Below are 22,502 nucleotides of genomic sequence, written 5' to 3'. Positions count from 1 at the left end.
TCACACATGTGATTAGTCTAAACCACTGGAAATGTTAAGCTCCCCATCTCCTTGCCCTTACTCCCCCAAGACCCATCCAAAAGATTAATATTTCACCTCAAAGATTTCAGGTAGAATTAATACTTTAGGAGTTTGCTAGAATTTTATAATGGCACAAGCTTTTCAATTTTTTACTTTTTAATGTTATATATTAGTGGTTATAAACAAGTGACCCTTAAGCCAAATCTGACCAGCATGTATGATTTCTTTGATCAGTACAGGCTTTGACAAAAGTTGAGTTTGAATGCCTTAGGCAGGGTGTTCATTCTTCAGTCAGCTCAGTTTCCATTTTCCTTGTCTTTTTCCCCTGACTCACACATTTACATTACTGACTTGACTCCTGGCTTGAAGGCATTTGAGATTGCAACCCTTACTCTATATTGGTGTAATGTGCTTTTTGTAAATAGACTACATAAAGAAAAGTGCACACTATCATAAGTGTATAGTTGGATAAATTACTCCAAGGGGAACACACCCATGCAACTTCAAGCTTGGTCAATAAATAGAACCTTAATGACATTAGAAGTTTACTGTCTTCATTTGTGCTTCCCCCAAACAAATGCTAAGACAAAGTTAAGGTTACAAGTGATCCTAAGAAAATACCATGAAGATATGAATTTCTGATACAGGTAAACAGTTATATTGATTTTCTTTTAGTTTTTTTCCCCTTGTTTTATTATCTTAATCTGTTTTGTGTTCATACTACAGAATATCTGAGATTAGATAAATTATAATGAATAGAAATTTATTTCCTGACTCTACTAGAGGTTGGCAAGTCTAAGATTAAGATGAGAACCTTTGGTGAGGGCCTTCTTGTTGCTTCATAACATGGTGGTAGGTATCACATGGGTGAGAGAGTGAAAAGGAACCCAGCTTCTCCTTTTGTAAGAAATCTACTCCCACAACAATAGAATTAATCCATTTGTGAGGATTTTTCACTCTTGACATAATCATTTCTGAAAGGTCATACCTCTCAATCCTATTTCACTGAGGATTCCAACACATGATCTTTGGGGGACATATTCAAATGATGTATTCCTCCAGTCTCACCAAATTGATTGTCTCTCTTGCAAAATATATTCATTTCATCCCAATAATCCCCAAAGTCCAGCATCAACTTGTTCCAGCATCAACTTAAAGTCTAAAGTTAAGAATCTCATCTAAATGAGATATGGGTGAAATTCAAGGCACAATTCATCCTGAGTAAGTTCTCCCTAGCTGTGAGCCTATGAAATCAAACTAAGTTGTGTGTTTTGCAAAATACATGATGAGGAAGTCATAGGATAGACTTTCCTATTCCAAAAGAAAGAAATAGCAATAAAAAGGAAATAACAGGACCAAAATCCCAAATTACTTCACTTAATATACTGCCTCCTGGACACACTGGCAGGGTGGGGGGTTTGGACCCCCAAAGTCTCAGGCAGCCCTGCTCCCATGGGTTGGAGATCTGTATAGTGGAGTCTCATGTCTGACACTCTCCCTGGCTGGTGTTTCTCTACAGTTCTGGGGGCTCAAAGGTGCCCATGGTCTTGCTCAGTGGGAACTTCCTGTAATACCTCTAACCATGTAACATTTCATTTCACTTTACTATCTACTGTAGTTTGAATCTTGAATGTCCCCTCCTCCCAACCCCATGTATTTATTGAAGGATTGTTGCCCAGCCTGTGGTGCTACCAGCAAGTGGTGGTCCCTTTGTGAGGTGAGGTCTAGTGGAAAGAAGTTAGGTAATCTCTTCAAGGGGATATTGGAACCCTGGACCCTTCTTTCTCTCTTTGTTTCCTAGCTGCCATGAGTTGAGTATTTTCCTTTGCCATGTATTCTTGCCATGATGCCCTGCCTTACCATAGACCCAAAGGCACTTGGACCCAACAACTATGAACTGCAATCTCTGAAACCATGAACCAAATAAATGTTTCATTCTTATAAATTGATTATCTCAGATATTTTGTCACAGTAGTAGAAAGTTGACAAGACACTATTGTCTTGCTTTTCTTTTTATTTTAACCTCTCTGCATATCGCATTTAAGATATACATCTTTTATGACTTGATTAAGCTTTTAAATCCAGTACAATAATCTTATTGTTTTAATGGGCATATTTAGTCCGTATACAACTGTTTTAGTCAACTTTTTTTTTTGCTGATGTGACTAAATGATCTGACCAACACAAATATACAGCAGGAAAGGTTTATTTGAGGGCTCACGGTTTCAGAGGTCATAGGAGTTCATAGGAGACCAGCTCCTTTCCTAGGAGCTCAAGGTGAGGCAGAGCATCATGGCAGAAGAGCATAGCAGAGGTTAAGTAGCTTGCATCATCAGGAAGTAGAGAGAGAGAGAGAGAGAGAGAGAGAGAGAGGGAGAGAGAGAGAGAATATCAGGATGCCATGTGTCCCAGGTGCCAGACATGGAGCTACAGGACTTCTTGACCAGCTGGATTTTCATCTTGCTTTGGTCCTATCCCTTCTTTCTATGCCCCTATTTTTATAAATAGAAATGTTTACTCAGTACCTTTATATGTTGGATATTTGTAAATTGCTTTTAATTTTATAGGAGCTCGCAACCTGAGATTGCCTGAGCCTCAGAGAAGACTGTGGATTTGAACTTTGAGTAATCTTGGAACTATTGAGACTATAGGGACTCTTGAAAATGGACTCAACATATTTTGCATTGTCAGATGAGTGTGAGTTTTTTGGGGCTGGGGTGGAATGTTATGGTTTGGATATGAGGTGTTCCCCAAAATCTCACATGTGAGACAATACAGGAAGGTTCAGAGGAGAAATGATTGGGTTATGAAGAGTCTTAATCCAATCAGTAAATTAATACCAAATGGAATTAATTGAAGTGGTAGGGTATGGCTGGATGAGAGTGGAATTGGGGCTTGGCTTTAGGTATATCTTTTGTATCTGGAGAGTGGAGACTCTCTCTCTCTCTCTCTCTCTGTCTCTCTCTGCTTCCTGATGATGCAAGCTACTTCCCTCTGCTATGCTCTTCCACCCTGAAGCTCTGCCTCACCTTGAGCCCCTAGGAATGGAGCCGGCCTTCTATGGACAAAGACCTCTGAAACCATGAGCACTGAAATAAACCTTTCCTCCTCTATAATTGTGCTGGTCAGATCATTTAGCCACAGCAGCAAAAAGTTGACTAAAACAACAACTAAAGCAATTACCAATATATTAGTCACTAAATGTTATAACCTATTGGTTCTGTCTGTCCTAATAATTTTAATACTTTTCTCACCTTTAACTTCCTTTAGATTAATAATATATGACAATTATATCTTATATAAAAATTTTGCATATTTTAAATATTCCATGATGTATATCTTTTGACCAGAAAATCATTTTTCATAATGGGTGGATTACCCTGAAGATTCAACATATCTTCTTGACATTAAAATCTAATATAAATTAGTACTATTACCACATACGGACAATTCAAGGACTTTAAAGTCTTTAACTCCCTAAATCTCTTTATTTTGTTCATTTTCGTTATGTATGTTTTTTTTCTTTTTGTTTTAAATTTTGCTATGAAAATTCCAAGTGTATGAAAAGTAAGGAAAATAGTATAAGAATCCATGTGCTCACCATAAAGCTCCAACAATTTTCAGTTTTGAAAATATGTATCATTTACCCACCACTGGCATCAAATTATTTTGAAGTAAATAGAAGACATATTATTATTTTATCTATACGTAGTTTAGAATGTATCCTTAAAATATGAGCACACTTTTTACAAATAAAATATGCCATAAATGAATTCAGTTAATACTTTTTATTCAAATTCAAAATTTTGGAGGTTTTAGTTAATCTCATAATTTTCCAATATTCTAATTTTCTTTGTTTGATTTTTTAAAAAAAATTCTGTGTCCCTTTATGAGACTTTATGAACCCATGGTTTGATGTCTTTTAAGATTTGGGGCAAGTTATTTGCCAGGGTACCTTCAAATATTGTCTCTGTCTATTCTGATTTATCTCTTTCTGAGGATTTTTTTCATTGTGTCCATATGCCTTTTTCTTTTTGTAGTTAAAATCCTTCATTTTTCCATGCTTCAATCTGATTACTTCCTTCTGACCTATTCTCCAGCTCAATAATTTCTTCTTCACCTGTGTTTAAATTGCTGCTTCACTGTACTATCGTATGCCTAGCTTCAGTGATGTTAAAATTTTCAGTTTCTAAATTTCCTGTTCTATTTCTTTCTATGACTTTCAGTCTTCCAATTTCTTGTACAGATTAGCAATATTTATAAATTTTTTAACTGTTAATTCCAATGACTCTATCTCTTGTGCCACCATTTTTCTTGTCTATTTTTCTCCTTTTCTTAGGTCAATTCTTGCCTTTTTGCATTCCTGATTACTTTTATGAAATGCTAAACATTATCAATGAAAAATTATAGTTAATTTAATATTTTTGATAATGTTATCATTATCTATCTAATATAAATTTACTTTTGTCTTGAAAGGTAGCTTAGGTATATGTCCAGTCACATAGACTCTGACTCCATTTTGGGTTTGAGATTCATTTCAGTCTTTGTGAGGGCACTCTTATAGGGTGTAGCATGTCAGTAGCCCCATCAGAGCTTTTGTGTTAACAAAAGCTGCCTGTTTTATGGTATCTTGACCTTTCAAGTCTTAGCTATTTTGGTAGTTACATGATACCCTCTAACAATTTTTAAAATTTTGTTCAGATTTTCTAATTATTGTTGGTAGGAGTATTTGTCTTAAATAAACTACCTCAAAATTTTTGAAAGCTGACTGCATAACATTGTTATTGAGCAAACACTACATATCATGCAGTCTTCTACAATTCAAACCAGTTTTTTTACATAGTATATGCAAATATAAATATAAATGTGTGTGTGTGCTTGTCTGTTTATCATTGTAACTGTTTCTGTGGTTCTTTTTTTGGAAGTAGCTTCTTTAGTGTAAAAAGCTGCTATTTGTTTTTTGGATAATACAAGGTCCCAAATGTCATGGTTTGGTAGGAATAAAAACAAAACATACAAAAAAAAATGAGAAATATCAAAGCTCCTTGTCATACAATAATAGACATTTAGAGGTGAAGAAAAAAGTGAAGATAAAACGCAGGCTAGATCAAGGTGACATTATGAAATGTCTAGTGGCAGCTTAAAGTTTTAGAAACACAAAATATTCTGAGATAATTTACTTTTCATTGATATAACATTCTTATATTGCTGGAAATGTTCAGTAAAGCCTTTTAAGCATAGTAAATCCTATTTCTGTGGATGATTTTAAAAAATAAAGGAAAAAGGGGCTGAGTGCCTTGATAGGGACAGCATGGAACAGCTGCAACAAACCCAAGGTAGGGAAGATGAGATGCTGGCGAGATGAGATAGTAAGAGTTGAGTAGAAGTAGGAAGCATGAACCAAAAGTGATACACAAATACACAAATACAGGGTACAGAATATTTGCAGGAACTTTGAGGATGACATTGACTTAGGGAAGGGGACTCAAATCAAATTTATATAAATCTTAAAGAATGGGGTCTCTGAGTTGATATCTAAGTAACTTTTACAAACACACTCCAGAAATCATGGAGAGATGGATATGGATGGCATTTTCATATCTTATATAAGAAATTTAATCTTAGACCCTCTGGATCCTTCATCTTAGATCTTTAGCAATGTTGTTTTCTTTGAGAATTATTCTTCACTCAAATTGCTCCTCACCTGACATCTTGAATTTTTCCAGAAAGTATTAACAGTCTTTCTAAAATATCCATGAGAATTTAATACTGGATTAATCAGATTATGAATTAGAACAGACATCTTTTATCTTTGGTAATAATGGTGATATCAATGATTTATCTGTTATTTTTGGCAAAACTTTAAATTCCAAGTTGATATCCTTGCCACCTCTAGGTTTTTACACTCTTAGAGAATACATAGCTTCAGAGAATGTGGGTTATGGCACTGTAATCAGAGAAATACAGTGAAAGCAAGTTGTGATGCTCTCGATCAGGGATTTTGCACCCCAGGACTTGCTGGATGACGATAACCACTCTCTACATCTCCAGCTGTGAGAGTGAAGAATGGGACTCCTGTGTGTAGAAACGACTGAAGGAGCTTTCCTCCATCACATGTCCTGCCTTCTTACCCTATGTTCTTTTTACATCCTGTATACTTTTTTGTTTGTTTGTTTTGGTACTGGGATTTGATCTTGGGGACACTTAACCACTGAGCCACATCCCCATCCCGTCTCTGTACTTTTTAGTGGTGTCTTTGTTTTTCATAGCTCAAGTAGCTCAGTAGCTCATCTTATGTAGACATTCTTCACAGGCTTGCTACAATATGTAGAGAAAGAAAGGGGGACCCCAGGTTGTAAATGAGGTGCCTAACTAAGGTTCTTCTGTAGGTTAGTGTCATATTTTTCATATTTGGCTCAAGGATAAATTCCTAAGAACTCCACTGCCATTACTGCAACTGGGACGATGGCATAGGTTGAAATGTACTAAATAGCAATTTTTTGACAGTCATCTACCATCATTCCTTGTTAACACTTAAGATTTTTAAAACATTTGCATTTTCCCTATAATCTGACCCAAATCAAAGTAATATGGCAGCCGTCTTGTTCCCAGAGTTCAGGACTCCAGCCTGGCTTAGCCTGGACCCTCTGTGAGTATCATTTGCCCACTCTCTTCTCTGGCCCATGCTACTCTTCCTTAGTTGTAATTTACCTTTTGTTTTTCAACATGAACTCTACCAATCTGGCCTCCACACATTCCTGTGGGGATCTTCCTTTCATAAATCACCTTTATTGATGATATTTCACTGTTCCCCTTGCAGATGTGCTGCGTTCACACTTCTACCAAGTTGGTCATTCCCAAAGCTCTCACATAAACATCTAGATCCTGGATATTAGCTTGCTTCCTTGTACTCCTCCAACAGTGATGCTACACCCTCACTTGTATTTTGAAAGCAATACCTCAGGATTTAACCTGCAAGGTACTTGACACTTCTCATTTTATTATGTAATAGAGATCCTTCTGGTCCATTTTTTAGGATGTATTCCTTAAGTTCCCAATGTGAGTTGTTATGGTGATATCATCTTAGTGAATCAAGGAGGCTGCTGTGTATGGGGAAACCCTGCAGAACCGTTTGTGATACTAACAATGGTATTTCCAAGTCTGCAATATAAGAATTTATTTTTATAACAGAAATCCACAGACATATAAATGTATTAAATTTGTTAAAGGAAATATTCAAACATCAGTTTTATATCCTTACAGAAATTGCTCCTGAGCTAACTGAGGTCTTTTGACTGCTAGTATTCATTTCCATTAGTAGAATTACAGAAAGCAGGAACCATAGGGATTGTGCACACAGCTTCTTCTTCTCCCATTTAAATAGTTGCTTACCTGTGATGGCCAACTGAGTCACAAAGAAGGTCATTCTGGATTTCCTCTTCCTCCTCCGTGTGGAGAACAGCACAACTGCATTTCCAACAATGGTGAATACAAAGAGGACCCACAGGGTTATTAACTGCTCAGTCTGTAAGGAGCAAAGAAACACAAAACAGCTGTACTGTAAGGAACAGTGTACTTTTCTGAATGTATGGCCCAGGCATTGGTGCTGGATATGTTCCTCCTGGTCCCTTATCCCACCTGTGGAAATTTGACTTCTCAAGAGTATAATGACAACATGGTCCACATTTACATCAGCAGCACAGTAAATTAATGCACCTTAAGAAAATCTTTTTATAAGTATATATCAAGAGACCAAAAACAAACAACAAGTTTTATTCTTTGGCCAAGTAATTTTAAATTCATATAAGAGTTCAAAGTATAAAAAAAGAACACTGCAATCACAAAGACTGTAGAAATTGTATAAAGATAACAGGATGGTTAAGTGAATCAAGCACTTCAATTCAGTGAACTATTGTGTAGCTATTAACAGTGACAGCCTTGAAGTCTATATAGATAGATTAAAAATATAGTATAATGGTAAGTGGGAAAACATGATAAAATTGTATATTGGGTATGATTACAACTCTGCAAAATTATACACATAGGAAAAAGGCTGAAGTATACTAAAATGTTAAGAGTGTTTATTTTAGGATAGTATGATTATGGGTTATCTTTTCTCTTTTATCCTTTGGCAGAATTTCATAAGACAGTAATATTAAATTTCTTCTGAAAAATGTGTAATTAGTAAAACAAGAATAAAAAGCAAGAATGCCTCTCATTTATAATGCCAATCCTTCATAAAAGGCCTCCCATGATTCTTCAAATGGATCTTGTTATCTGTGTTATCATGCCCAGACTAAACAGAGGCCAGGGCACAGAATATGCTAGACTCAGGATTCAGAACAAGCTCTTTGGAAGATTATGTGATCACGGGGATGCTGGAGAACCTGAACTCAAAAGTCAAATGGCCCAACAGAAACATCAGCCCAAAAGATCTGGGCAGGGTCCTTGTAAGAATGCACAGATCTGAGACTTAAGTCAAGAGCTTCTCCTGTTTGGAGGAGAAGATAAGAAGAGCTGGAAGAATTTCCTGTGAATGTTAAATTTTATGTGTCAACTGGTTAGGCTGTGAGTGCCCAACTATTTGGTCAAACACTACTCTGAAATGTTGTGTTAAGGGTCTTTTACAGGTGTAATTAATGCCTATTATTACTTGACACTGAATCAAGCAGATGACCTTCCATAATGTGGTTGGACCTCAGTCAGTGAGTTGATTTACATTGGGGCGACATCCTAATACACACAATCTAAGTTGAAAATTTCATAAGTCATAAGTGTATGTAATACATCTAACCTATTGAACATCATAACAACCTGACCAACCTTAAATGTGCTCAGAGTACTTAGATTAGCCCACAGTAGGACAATATTTTCTAACACAAGGCCTATTTTACAATAGTGATGACTATCTCATGTAATTATTGAATGCTGTGGCAGTACTGAACACCGTAGAATATCAGTTATTTACTCTCATGATTACATGACTGACTGGGAATTGTGGCACACTTTCCATGCCCAGCATCCCAAGAGTTTATCATACTACATACTGCTAGCCCAGGAAAAGCTCAAAATTCAAAATTCAAAGTACCATTTCTACTGAATGAATATTTCTTTTGCACCATTGTAAAATCAAAAAATCATGAGTTGAACCATCATTAAGTCAGGGACCATCTTATGTATGTACATGTATAATTCTATTGGTTTCTAGAGAACCCTGGCTGATACGCTTTCTGAGTACCTAATGTCACAGTTGCACTTTTCCCTGTTTACTATATTAATTTTAAATTATACAATTACAGAAGAATAAATTCTCCTTTAAGAAACTAGAATAATGCAGATAAAGCCAAATCTTCCTCTCTCCTCTCTCCACAGCTCCCCATTCTCACAGGGTAAAAATAATTTGAATACAGTGTACTGTATTCCAATCTTTTGAAATAAAGAAACTACATATTGTACAGCTTTTCTTTCTTAGTCAGTTGGATGGATGGCTAAATAAAATGATAATTTATATAATGTAACAAAATACTTTGATCTATCAGATTAAGTCTAGTAAAACAAAATATGTTGATGGAGTGGGCAAGCTTATAGATTGAGGGAATGAAGGGAGTTTGTTCGATTCTCTCAACCCACAATTCCTTCTGAAAACAGAAGAACGGGATTCCCTTGGGAAGTCACTTGGAAACCTAAACTTTCCCTGCCAGCTTCCAGAGATCAGGAAACATTCTTGAAATTATTCCTCCAATCCCTGTCCTTGTCAGAATTCCAGACTGAAGCTAGAGAGCATCTCCAGGAGTAGCTCATTTAACAAGCTGATATTTTGGCTCTCCATCCTGGGTTTTCAGATGGGTTCCTGAGGCTCAAATGGATATCAGATCCTTGAAAGTACAGAATTATGGAAGTTAGGGAGGAAGGCACTGAGGCATGGTGGGGAGTGGGATTCAGAACAGGAGTGGGAGGACCACAGGATTGAAGATCTGTGTTTCTTTGGAGGACACAGGTGGCAGATGCCTTAGATGCTTACGTCATTTCCCACTCAAAGGGCAGCTACTTTGCATGGGCCCAAGCTACATACTTGCTCTCTGGTCCTTGATTCAGCAGATGGATTATCTTCTTCAGAATGATTCATTTTCTCCAGCGTCTTCACATGGTTATTGAGATAGCATCAGGAATGGAAAATAATTATTATGAAAAGGGCTGTCCTGGATGCAATGAGGAAATGCATTTTTGTTAAAGAATTCTCCCTTTTGAGACGACTGGACAACTGCTCTGTCAGAAGTGGAGAGAGCAAGAGAGGACTTTGATGTATCTTACCTGCATATCCCATTCAAATAGTGGGATATAAGCAAGCCACTTTACTTGGATGACTGGCCTTTTAAAAAATTATACAGTAACTCAGAGACTAGTATGGCAAAGTAGATGGTTGAAAGTTCCCATTGGTAGAAAGTCTCACTGATTTTATGTCTACGATGCAGACAGATCTTATTGTTGAGGGCCAGGGTGGCAGATAATGTACCCACATCCCTGATATAGCCCTAATAATTGTGTGCCATCAAGGGACATGACAGTGTCCTGGGTGTATCTACAATGCAAGAAAAGCTGAAGTCGTCCATGGAGCAGGTGATGTAGCAGGAAAGGTCTGACAGAGGACCACCAAAAACTCTTGCTCAGTCTGTGAACAGGCTGTAGTGCTGAACGAGCCCAGGCAGTGCTGTGACACAGTTTTGGGCCAGTTCTCCTGGGACAAGCTCTTCTGTATTTCCCTCCATTCCCCATCACTTCTTAACATTCTCATTTCTCTGGAGAAGCTTCCAGTCTCTCAGAAACATTTGTCTGTGTACTGCGAGCGTGGCTACGAGGAGCTGTGCATGTAGGAAACCTTTGGAACATGTTTCTCAAAGTATGGTCCATGGCTAGGGTAATGGTGTAAACCGGTTTCCCTAGGATTACCCCAGTTTTACTGTCTTATCCCAAAGTAATTATTTCAACTGAACTTTCACTCCCCCAAAGTGCCTTGGTTTGGAAGGTAAATTATATAGTCACCCTATTTTTTTGTGTGTGTACCCATGGATGGGCTTCAAATACTTTATCCCAGTCTACAGCAATCCCTGCCCATGAAGTTATTCTCTTTCAACTTTAAAAGATTTAGGGCATTAGATTTCATCATATGATATGAGAATCCTAGAGATGCCTCAACAACCGCACTCACTGACCTTTGAAATAAGCATCTCAACTCTAGAAGAAAGAGAGGAGTTTCATGGCTCTAGTGGATCACCAATGTCCACCACTATTACCTCTCTCAGTCTCAGCATAGCTATCTCCTTATATGGTAACACCACACATGTCTTAGGCAGTGCTGAAAACCCCACGAAGTGTTTGAGCACATTCCAGCTGATTAGAGAAGAGGTATGATCTCCTACACTGCTATTCTTAACTCACAAGGAAAAAATAAATAAATCCACAAGGCTCTGTACTCCTCCACCTTCCTTGCAGTTGCATGAAGTTGAAACATGTTTGGTGATACAGGGTGAAAGGTTATCTGAGGTCAAGGTGAACAGCAGTTGAACAGGCCTAAAATAATGTGGGAGATGAGGCACCATCCTCACTTCTGTGCCAATACCTGGAAGAGTGCAACTGTGCATCAGTCTGTTATGACCCTGAAGGCTAGGACTGTCCCCTGTGAATTGGGAACTGGAAAGAATGATTGACCTTCCCATCCTGACAAAAGAAAGATTGAGACCTGACTTTCTCATTCTGGGGACTTGGACTGAGGAAGATGTCTGGGCAAAACTTGAATCTGTAAGAGATGAAAGGGGCCCAAGGGTCAGTTTTGCAAAATGAAAGAGAAAATCAAGAGTTTAGGTCTATGCAGCTGGTCTACCTGGAGCATCAACCCAAAGGAGCTAAGGGATAGTACCCAGGGATGAAACAGTGGACTGGGAGCTGGGAATGTCAAAGAAGGGTGTCATGCTTGCTGTGACATTTGGATTTGGGAAAGCTAGTGCAGGCATCTTGCAAAGGATTTTTCTCATAATAATAAAAAAATCCAGAATATGTGCCATTACAAAATTATAAGATAAAGAAAAAGAAGGAACTAAAAATTCCTATTTATGGCTTGGGGTATATCTTTCAGCACCTGTAGATCCTGCCTCTTGCTCCTATGTCCACAAATTGGGGTCTTCTGCAAGATTTTGCTCTGCAACTCATTTTTATCTTTTATCACAACACACCAAACCAAGAACTTCCTAGCTATTGACATATATCCCTTTATTTAATCCTCCTAGAAGTGAAAGAAGTGTGTTTTGTTAGCTTCAGGTTTATACATGAGGCAACTGAAGCTGAAAAGTTCACCCAGGCTCAAAAGAGATCTATTTAAGCAGGTTTGCTTGACTCTGACATTTGGACTCTTGTGACATGTATCTTCACCTGATCACTTAATAGCTGCCTATTTCCCAGTATTTGGATAGATCATAAGTTATTAAACTGTGATGGACATCCATTATATAAGCTTAATTCCCTTTTTCTTTTTTTAAACGGTGCTGGGGATTGAACCCAGGGCCTTATGCTGTTGAGGCAAGCACTCTACCAACTGAGCAACATCTCCAGCCCTCAGCTTAATTCCTGAGAAAAAAATTCCTATATTTGAAAGATTAAAGAAATCAATGATTTTCAATAATCTTGTATACATCTTTTATTCAAGGTATGTCTGAATCAGTTCTTACCCACAATGCCAGTACATGAAAATGAGTATTTCAAAATACTTTCACGATAGGGAATTATTTTTCTGTTAATTTTTCCAGTTCAGTGAGTGACAACCATTTATAGTATTTTATTAATATAAATTACTATTAACATTTCATTATCTTTTTGCTGACCAATTTTTATTATTTTGTAAATTATATACTTGGGAACAACCAGTTTTCTTATTCTTTTAAATGAATTTATAAGATTCATTATCATATAAAGTATATAACCTCTTTGTAATATAAGTGTTGATTATTTTATCAGTTTGCAAATACATTTTGTTTTGTGGCATTTTTCTTGCAAAATATACCATATAAAAAGTGCATATGAGTTTTTATTATATTATTATCATCTATCTATATAGTATATATCATATATATTACTAGATAACTATTTTATGTAATATATAGATAGTATCTATATTACATCTACTACATAGATAACAATAAGAAATAATTATGTTTACTAGATAGCCATCTTATATATTACAGACATTATATATTATATAAATAGATATAATATAGATGATTACAGATAGATATAACATATGATAGTTAATATAATGAACTCTCATGGAATTACTATCAAAATCATGAAGCAACCCTTTGCCAACATCAAAAATCCCTTTGTGAGCCCCTTATCATAACTTCATCCTATGCTTCCTAAAGATAACCTCTAATCTGGTTTTCATTTGTCTAACTTTTACTGTTATATGTATCCATCCATAAAGAGTACTGCCTGATTTCCAACTTTATGAGTTTGGTGTCACATATATTCTTTGGGTCTTCAGTCTTAGTCCATTTTTGTTTCTATATCAAATTTCCTGATCCTGAGTAATGTACAAAGAAGTTTATTTAGCTCACAGTTTTGGAGTTGGGGGGAGCATGTTGTCTGCATTTACTCGGCTCTGGTGAGGGCCTTTTGGCTACATCGCAATATGGCAGATGGCGTGATGGTATAGCACATGCAAGAGATGTCATGTGATGAGACAGGAAGCAAGAGGGATTCAGGGACCAGACTGTTTTTATAACAGCATGCTCTCTCAGGGACTAATTCGATTTCAGAGATCAGCATTAATCCCCTTCAAAGGTGGATTTATCATGACCCAATTACCTTCCACTAGGTTCCACATCTTTTAAATTCCACTACCTCAACATCACCACATTGGAGACCAAACTTATAACACATGAACCTTTGGCAACCACACTCAATCCACATCCAAACTACAGCACCTTGCTTGTTTGGTTCATGATTGTATGAGTCATCCATTTTGTTGAATAGAGTTGTAGGATTTCCATTTTTATTACTATATAGCATTCCATTGTATGACCATACTCCACTCTATTTATTACCTGTACTTGATAGAAATTTGAGTGGTTTCTTGTTTGGAGCTATTAGCAAAAATGCTACCAGTGTATAGCTCTACCATGTATGCAAATGCTAGGACATGGAGAAGCATTTTCAATCCAGCTAAATAATGCCAAAATGTTTTAAAAATTGGTTTGAGGTAAATTTTCAGTCCTCATATCTTTTATTCCTAGGTATGTTTAAATATTTATAAATGACATCTTTTGTTTATACTATCACAGTTTTCTACTAGGTAACTAACTTTCATGTATATAATTTTAACCCACCAAATTGTAAATTGTCTTTTTTTCAAACTTCAACATTTATTTCTTCTGTAAGAGGATAAAAGACTCTCAAACTGAGAGCACTTATGATTTCAGAGTGGCAATGCTATAGACAAAATACAATGATAAAGATTCTCACTGTATCATTACAATTAATAAAAGAATGTTTAATATTCCTGTCAGAGTAATAAGAAAAAACAAGAGAGCTAAGAAAAGCAAAATGATCATTGTTTGCAGATTATGTAATTATCTAACAGGAAAATGTTACAGATTCAACTAGAACCCATTAGAAATAATGACTTTAGGTCCAGCCTGAAACCCAAACCCAACCCAGTGCCATGGGGTAAGACTTCCGCGCTGGAGAGGCAAGGCCCACAGACAGACACTAGGCCCACCCCAGTGCAGTCCTGCGAGACTTCCGCACCTGAGAGTTCCCGCCCAGAGAACCAGGCCCAGCCCAGCCCAGCCCAGCCCAGCCCAGCCCCAGCCAACGGTCTAGCACCCATGCTGTGATTGACCGCCTGTCAACACTGGGAGGCACCTCTGCCCACTAGCAGGGATTATATCCCACCTGGAGGCCAACATCCCTAGAGGGGTAGCACCCTTCTTGGGTCACTGCATTATCAAGTTCCTCCCAGGCATTAGGCTACTGAAAACTAGGAGGTTTGAACAGTACTGTATAGTTTTATTGTAGTTTTTTATATTAGTAGTGATATTACAATTATTCCTATTATTCCTACTTTTATTCGTATTTTTCTCATCCTATTTTCCCCTTATCTATCTGTCTCCTTGGAGACTCTTTCTCCCTTTTCACATGCTAACTACCAATTTCTTTTAATTCTACTTTCACCACTCCTATGACATAGTACCTCTATAGATGCAATTTTTTTCTTATTAACATTATATCCTACACCCCTCCCCATCCTCTTTGTCCAACATTAGAAACCGTGGTCCTTATTCCAAACCTATTGGCTAAGCTGTAGATAATAATTGAACTCATAATCTCTATTTATTAATACAATATGGTTAATATATTAAAAGGGACTATTTGAGTTAAGGAAGCATATTGTTTGTATGGTGTGCTGCTAATATGATCTCTCACTTCAAGGTGAGGTATTGGAAACACACAGGGACACTATAAGTCTATAGTGGGAAATGGCAATACCTCAGATTTGCACTCCTAGAGGGGAAGATACAAGAACAATATAAGAAAACAAGGGAAGAAAGTGTCCCAATCAAACCTAGATGTTACATCAATAAAATCCAATGACAGCATGGCAGAAGAAATGTCAGAAAGGGAGTTCAGAATGTACATAATTAAAATGATCACAGAAACAAACAATGAGATAAGAGAGCAAATGTGGGAATAGAATGATCACACCAATCAATAGTTAAAAGAGAAATGCAAGAAGCAAAAGATCATTTCAATAAGGAGATAGAAATCCTTGAAATGAAGGAAACAATAAACCAAATTAAAAACTCCATTGAAAGCATAATAAATAGGCTAGATCACTTGGAAGACAGAACCTCAGACATTGAAGATAAAAGATTTAATCTAGAAAACAATGTTGACCAAACATAGAAGATGGTAATTAATCATGGACAGAACCTCCAATAATTATGGGATATCATAAAAAGATCAAATTTAAGAATTATTGGGATTGAAGAAGGCTCAGAGAAACAAACCAAGAAATGAACAATCTATTCAATGAAATAATATCAGAATTTCCCAAATCTGAAAAATGAAATGGAAAATCAAATATAAGAGTCTTACAAAACACCAAATGTGCAAAATTACAACAGATCCACACCAAGGCACATTATAATAAAAACACCTAATTTACAAAATAAAGATAGAATTTTAAAGGCTGCAAGAGAAAAAAATCAGATTACATCCAGGGGAAAACCAATATGGATATCAGCAGATTTATCAACACAGATCCTAAAAGCTAGAAGAGTCTGGAACAACATCTTCCAAGCTCTGAATGAAAATGGATGCCAACCAAGAATCTTATACCCAGCAAAACTTACATTCATATTTGACAATGAAATAAAATCCTTCCATGATAAACAAAAACTAAAAGAATTTACAAAAAAACAGCTGGCACTACAGAACATTCTCAACAAAATATTCCATGAGGAAGAAATGAAAAACAATGATGTAAGTCAGCATAGGGAGAAACTACCCTAAAGGAATAGACAAATGAAGGAGAAACCAAGTCAAGTTAAAAACCAAAAATAAGCCAAAATGACTGGGAATACAAATCATATCTCAATAATAACCCTGAATGTGAATGACCTGAATTCATCAATCAAAAGACATAGACTGGCAGATTGGATTAAAAAGAAAGACCCAACAATATACTGCCTTCGAAAGACTCATCTCATATAAAAAATATACCCACAGACTAAAGGTGAAAGGATGAGAAAAGACATAACCCGTACATGAATGCAGTAAAAAAGCAGGAGTATCCATCCTCATATCAGATAAAGCAGCCTTCAAGTCAAAATTAGAAAGGATAAAGAAGGACATTTCATACTGCTTAAAGGAATCATAAATCAGCAAGATATAATAATCATAAATATTTATACCCCAAACAATGGTTCATCCATGGCAAACAAATTCTTCTCAATTCCAGGAACCGAATAGATCACAACATAATAATACTAGATGACTTTAACACACCTCTCTCACCACTGAACAGATATTCCAAACAAAAATTGAACAAAGAAACCATAGATCTCAATAGCACAATTGATAATTTAGACTTAAGAGACATATATAGAATATTCCATCCATAAATGAGCGAATACACTTTCTTCTCAGCAGAACATGGATCCTTCTCCAAAATAGATCATATGTTATGCCACAAAGCTACTTTTAGCAAATACAAAAGGATAGACTACCTTGTATTCTATCAGATTATAATGGAATGAAATTAGAAATCAATGACAAAATAAAAAACAGAAACTACTCCAACAACTGGGACTAAATAATACACTATTGAATGATGCATGGATAACATAAGGCATCAGGGGGGAAATAAAAAAATTCTTAGGGGTAAATGAGAACCAAGATACAACATATCAAAATCTTTGGGACACTATGAAAGCAATGCTAAAAGGAAATTTCATTGCATGGAGCACATTCAAATAAAAGAAGGAAAAGTCAACAAATAAATGACCTAAAATTACAGCTCAAAGTCTAGAAAAAGATGAACAGACCAACACCAAAATAGTAGAAGACAGGAAATAGTTAAAATCAGAGCTGAAATCAATGAAATTGAAAAAAAAGAAACAATCAAAAAATTGACAAAATAAAAAGTTGATCCTTTGAAAAAATAAACAAAATTGATAAACCCTTAGCCACACTAACAAAGAAAAGAAGAGAGAAAATCAAATTACTAAAATTTGGGATGAAAAAGGAAATATCACAACAGACACTATTGAAATATAAAACATAATTAGAAGCTATTTTGAAAATCTATACTCCAACAAAATAGAAAATCTTGATGACATCAACAGGTTTCTAGAGACATATGATCCACCCAAACTGAATCATGAGGACATACACAATTTAAATAAATCAATTTCAAGCAATGAAATAGAAGAGGTCATCAAAAGCCTACCAACAAAGAAAAATCTGGGACCAGATGGATTCTCAATTGAGTTCTACAAGACCTTCAATGAGCTCTTTCCAATACTCCTCAAAGTATTCCATGAAATAGAAGAGGAGGGGACCCTCCGAAACTCATTCTATGAAGCTAATTATCACCCTCATGCCAAAAGCAGACAAAGACACATCAAGGAAAGAAAATTTAAGACCAATATCCCTAATGAACATACATGCAAAAATTCTGAACAAAATTTTAGCAAATCGCATACAAAAACATATTAAAAAGATAGTGCACCATGATCAAGTGGGTTTCATCCCAGGGATGCAAGGTTGGTTCAACATCCAGAAATCAATAAATGTAATTCACCATATCAACAGACTTAAAGTTAAGAATCACATGCTTATTTCAATAGATGTAGAGAAAGCATTTGATAAAATACAGCACCCCTTCATGCTCAAAACTCTAGAAAAATTAGGGATAGTAGGAACATCCCTCAACATTGTAGAGGCTATGTATGCTAAGCTCACTGCCAACATCATTCTAAATGGAGAAAAACTGAAAGCATCCCTCCTAATAACTGGAACAAGGCAGGGATGCCCTCTTTCACCACTTCTATTCAACACTGTCCTTGAAACACTATCCAGAGCAATTCGACAGACCAAAGAAATTAAAGGAATACAAATAGGAAAAGAAGAACTCAAGCTGTCACTATTTGCCAATGACATGATTCTATATTTAGAGGAGCCAAAAATTTCCACCAGAAAACTTCTATAACTCATAAATGAATTCAGTAAAGTAATAGGATATAAAATCAATGCTCATAAATCTAATGCATTTTTATTCTTAAGTGAAGAATCCTCTGAAAGAGAAATTAGGAAAACTACCCCATTCACAATAGCCTCAAAAAAAATACTTGTGAATCAATATAACAAAAGAGGTAAAAGACATCTACAATGAGAACTACAGAACACTAAAGAAAGAAATTGAAGAAAACCTTAGATGATTGAAAGATCTCCCATGTTCTTGGTTGGGTAGAATTAACATTGTCAAAATGACCATAGTACCAAAAGTACTATACAAATTCAATGCAATTCCAATTAGAATTTCAATGATGTACCTCATGGACATAGAGCAAGCAATCATGAAATTCATTTGGAAAAATGAGACCCAGAATAGCTAAAGCAATCCTTAGCAGGAAGAGTGAAGCATGGGGTATCATAATACCAGACCTTCAACTTTACTACAGAGCAATAGTAACAAACCAAAATAGACAGGTAGATCAGTGGTACAGAATAGAGGACACAGAGACAAACCCACATAAATACAGTTTCCTTATACTAGTCAAAGGTGTCAAAAACATACAATGGAGAAAAGATAGCCTCTTCAACAAATGGTGCTAGGAAAACTAGAAATCCATATGCAGTAGAATGAAACTAAACCCCTATCTCTCACCCTGCACAAAACTCAACTCAAAATGGATCAAGGACCTTGGGATGAGACCAGAGACCCTCTACCTAATAGAAGGAAAAGTAGGTCCAAATCTTCATCATGTCGGCGTAGGATCAGACTTCCGTAACATGGCTTCCAAAGCAGAAGAAGTAAAAGCAGGAATCAATAATTGGAATAGATTCAAACTAAAAGACTTTTTCTCAGCAAAGGAAACAATCGACAATATGATGAGAGAGTCTACAGAGTGGGAGAAAATCTTTGCCACACACACTTCAGATAGAGCACTAATATCCAGAATCTATAAAGAACTCAAAAAACTTTACACGAAGAACACAAATAACCCAATCAATAAATGGGATAAGGAAATGAGCAGACACTTCACAGAAGATGATCTACAAGTGATCAACAGATATATGAAAACGTTCAACATCTCTAGCAATAAGAAAAATGCAGATCAAAACTACCCTAAGATTCCATCTCACCCCAATTAGAATGGTGATTATCAAGAATACAAGCAACAATAGGTGTTTACAAGGACTTGGGGCAAAAGGTACACTCATACATTGGTAGTGGGGTTGCAGATTAGTGCAGCCACTCTGGAAAGCAGGGTGGAGATTCCTTAGAAAACTTGGAATGGAACCACCATTTGACCCAGTTATCCCACTCCTTGGCCTATACCTAAGGGACTTAAATTCAGCATACCACAGTGATGCAGCCACTTCAATGTTCATAGCTGCTCAATTCACAATAACTAGATTGTAGAACCAATCAAGATGCCCTTCGACTGATCAATGGATAAAGAAATTGTGGTATGTATACACAATGGAATATTACTCAGCCATAAAAAAGAATAAAATTATGGCATTTACAGGTAAATGGATGTAGTTGGAGAATATCATGCCAAGTGAGATAAGCCAATCCCAAAAAACCAAAGTCTGAATAATCTCTCTGATAAGTGGATGATGATACATAACGGGGAGTGGGAGGGAGGCAATAATGGAAGAAAGATGGATTGTATAGAGGAAAAAGAGTGGTAGGGGGAAGGAAAAATAACAGAATGAGAGAAATATCATTACCCTACAAACATGTATGATTACACAAATGGTGCTACTCTACGTACAACCAGAGAAAAAACAGTTGTACCCCATTCGTGTATGATGAATCAAGATAAAAAATTTTTTTTAAATAATAAAATTAAATAAAATGCAAAAAAGAAATAATGACTTTGTATGTGCACAGAGTAAAGATAAAAAGAAACTCTACAGGTTTCTTAGATGTGATGGCCAGAAAATATGAGAAAAATATCATTCAATTTATTTATTTTAATTTTTTAATTGATTTTTTATTTGTTCTAATTTATTGTACATGACAGTAAAATGCATTTATACACATAGATAGATCATAAATAACAGGAGTATAATGTCTCATTTTTCTGATTATACAGAAAAATAATTGATTTATTGATTATTGTAAGATCACATCGGTCATGCAGTCATATATTTACATGAGGTAATAATGTCTGTTTCACTCTAGGGGGTAAATTATCTTTTATTCCCTCCCAAACCTCCCAGATTCTATTGAAATAATCTGTAATTTAAAAATTCAGGTGATTAATTTTAACGTATTTATTTCTAGTAATCATTTTGCATTAAAGTTTCATAAAAATCTCACCAAGAATTATTGCTATTAGTTATGTCCTCTATGCTCAAGTTTTTTGTTTTATTCCTAACTGAAGTAGAATATTCAATTTTAATTTTAAAGGAGGTATAGAAGAAGTTCTGAATCTTCACATAGTACAGAGAAAAAAATCTGTTGTACCTTCACAGTTTTTAATATTTTGAAACAATATTTTCCTCTCACAGCTCTGTAGATTTGTATTATGAATGTGAATGTAAAAAAAAAATCAGCATGGTTTCTAATGTTGAGTTGTAGAGGAGACACATTTATTTTCTATACAGAAAGTAATTTTCTATTTAGGTATTTGATGGATTTTTTCCTTTTAATATTCTTAAAATTTAGATGATTTAGGTTAGGTCTTTTATTGTGATTCTTCTTGACCTTTCTGTATTATAAGACTCAATTTTTAAAGTCAGGTAAATTCTCTTCTATTATTGTTTCCATTCTTGCTTCTTCTCTAACATTTTCTTGCTACTGGAGTTCTTATTGTATGGATCTCATGGGATTTTCCTGCACATCTCCTCTCTCTGTGTCTGTCATCAGATTTAGCTTTTCTAAGTTTACTGTGAATTTTATAAGAATTTCTTGAGTATTCTCACATCTTAATAACCAAGTCATCTGTTCATTCTCAATTCCTTGAACTAATGGTATTTTCATGTTAAAACAATATTTTCTAAACTTAAGTATGCCCCTTTTCTTATTGCAATGTGGTTTCAAGCCCTGCTGAGAACACAAATGAGACATTGTCTAAGAGTCTCTTCCCATCTCTTCAGGAAATCAGTTTCATAGGGAGAAACACATTGATGCCTTAAGCAATTTCTTTTTTTGCAAATTATGGAACACTGTATCATGTCCAGCAATTTTTCTCAGCCTGGGTGGTATGGGGAGGGGTGATATATTCCTATACTTATCCGGTATGGCTTTGGTCTCTGTTGAATTCTTAGACTTGGACAAAGAAGGAAGTGAAAAGTTAGATGCCTATGATGTTTTCTTGCCAGGTGAGACACCCAGCTGTACATGGTGGGTCAGGGGAGAACAATGCCTAGAAGCAGCCAAAGAAGTGGGCAGTGGGGAGGTGTCAAGGAGGTGGAAGACCAGGAGCTGTTTTCCTTGTGGAGACTCTGTCTTCACCAGTACCATCCATGGTCCTGCCCAAGTTTTACTGGCCAGCTGTCCATGTCCTGTCAGTTCTGAGAAGGCACTGGCCACAACCCCACTCTGTAACATCTGCAGCATCCAGCGAACAGAAATCTATTTGCTGGAGACTGCCACAACCTCAGCTGCTGAACTCTGCTTAGTGGAATCCCTGGGGCCAGCCTCTCCCCTACTGATTCCCCAGGGAGACCCTGGTCTCAGGTGTAGAGCA

General features: G+C 36.2%; 1 protein-coding gene across 2 annotated transcripts in view; it reads right to left on the bottom strand.

Annotated features, from left to right (window-relative positions):
* Npsr1 (neuropeptide S receptor 1) overlaps positions 1-22,502 on the bottom strand; it is a 194,877-nt gene that overhangs the window by 152,146 nt on the left and 20,229 nt on the right. For both annotated transcript variants that reach the window (XM_047562409.1, XM_047562410.1), the window contains exon 2: positions 7,414-7,546. In XM_047562409.1, coding sequence (XP_047418365.1) covers positions 7,414-7,546 — 133 coding nt within the window. The remainder of the gene's footprint in view (positions 1-7,413; positions 7,547-22,502) is intronic.

Source organism: Sciurus carolinensis, chromosome 8 (assembly GCF_902686445.1).
Source record: "Sciurus carolinensis chromosome 8, mSciCar1.2, whole genome shotgun sequence".
In the NCBI taxonomy this organism is placed as follows: domain Eukaryota; kingdom Metazoa; phylum Chordata; class Mammalia; order Rodentia; family Sciuridae; genus Sciurus; species Sciurus carolinensis.
The sequence above is the reverse complement of the archived record's forward strand: the minus strand, read 5'-3'. Positions and strand labels throughout refer to the sequence as shown.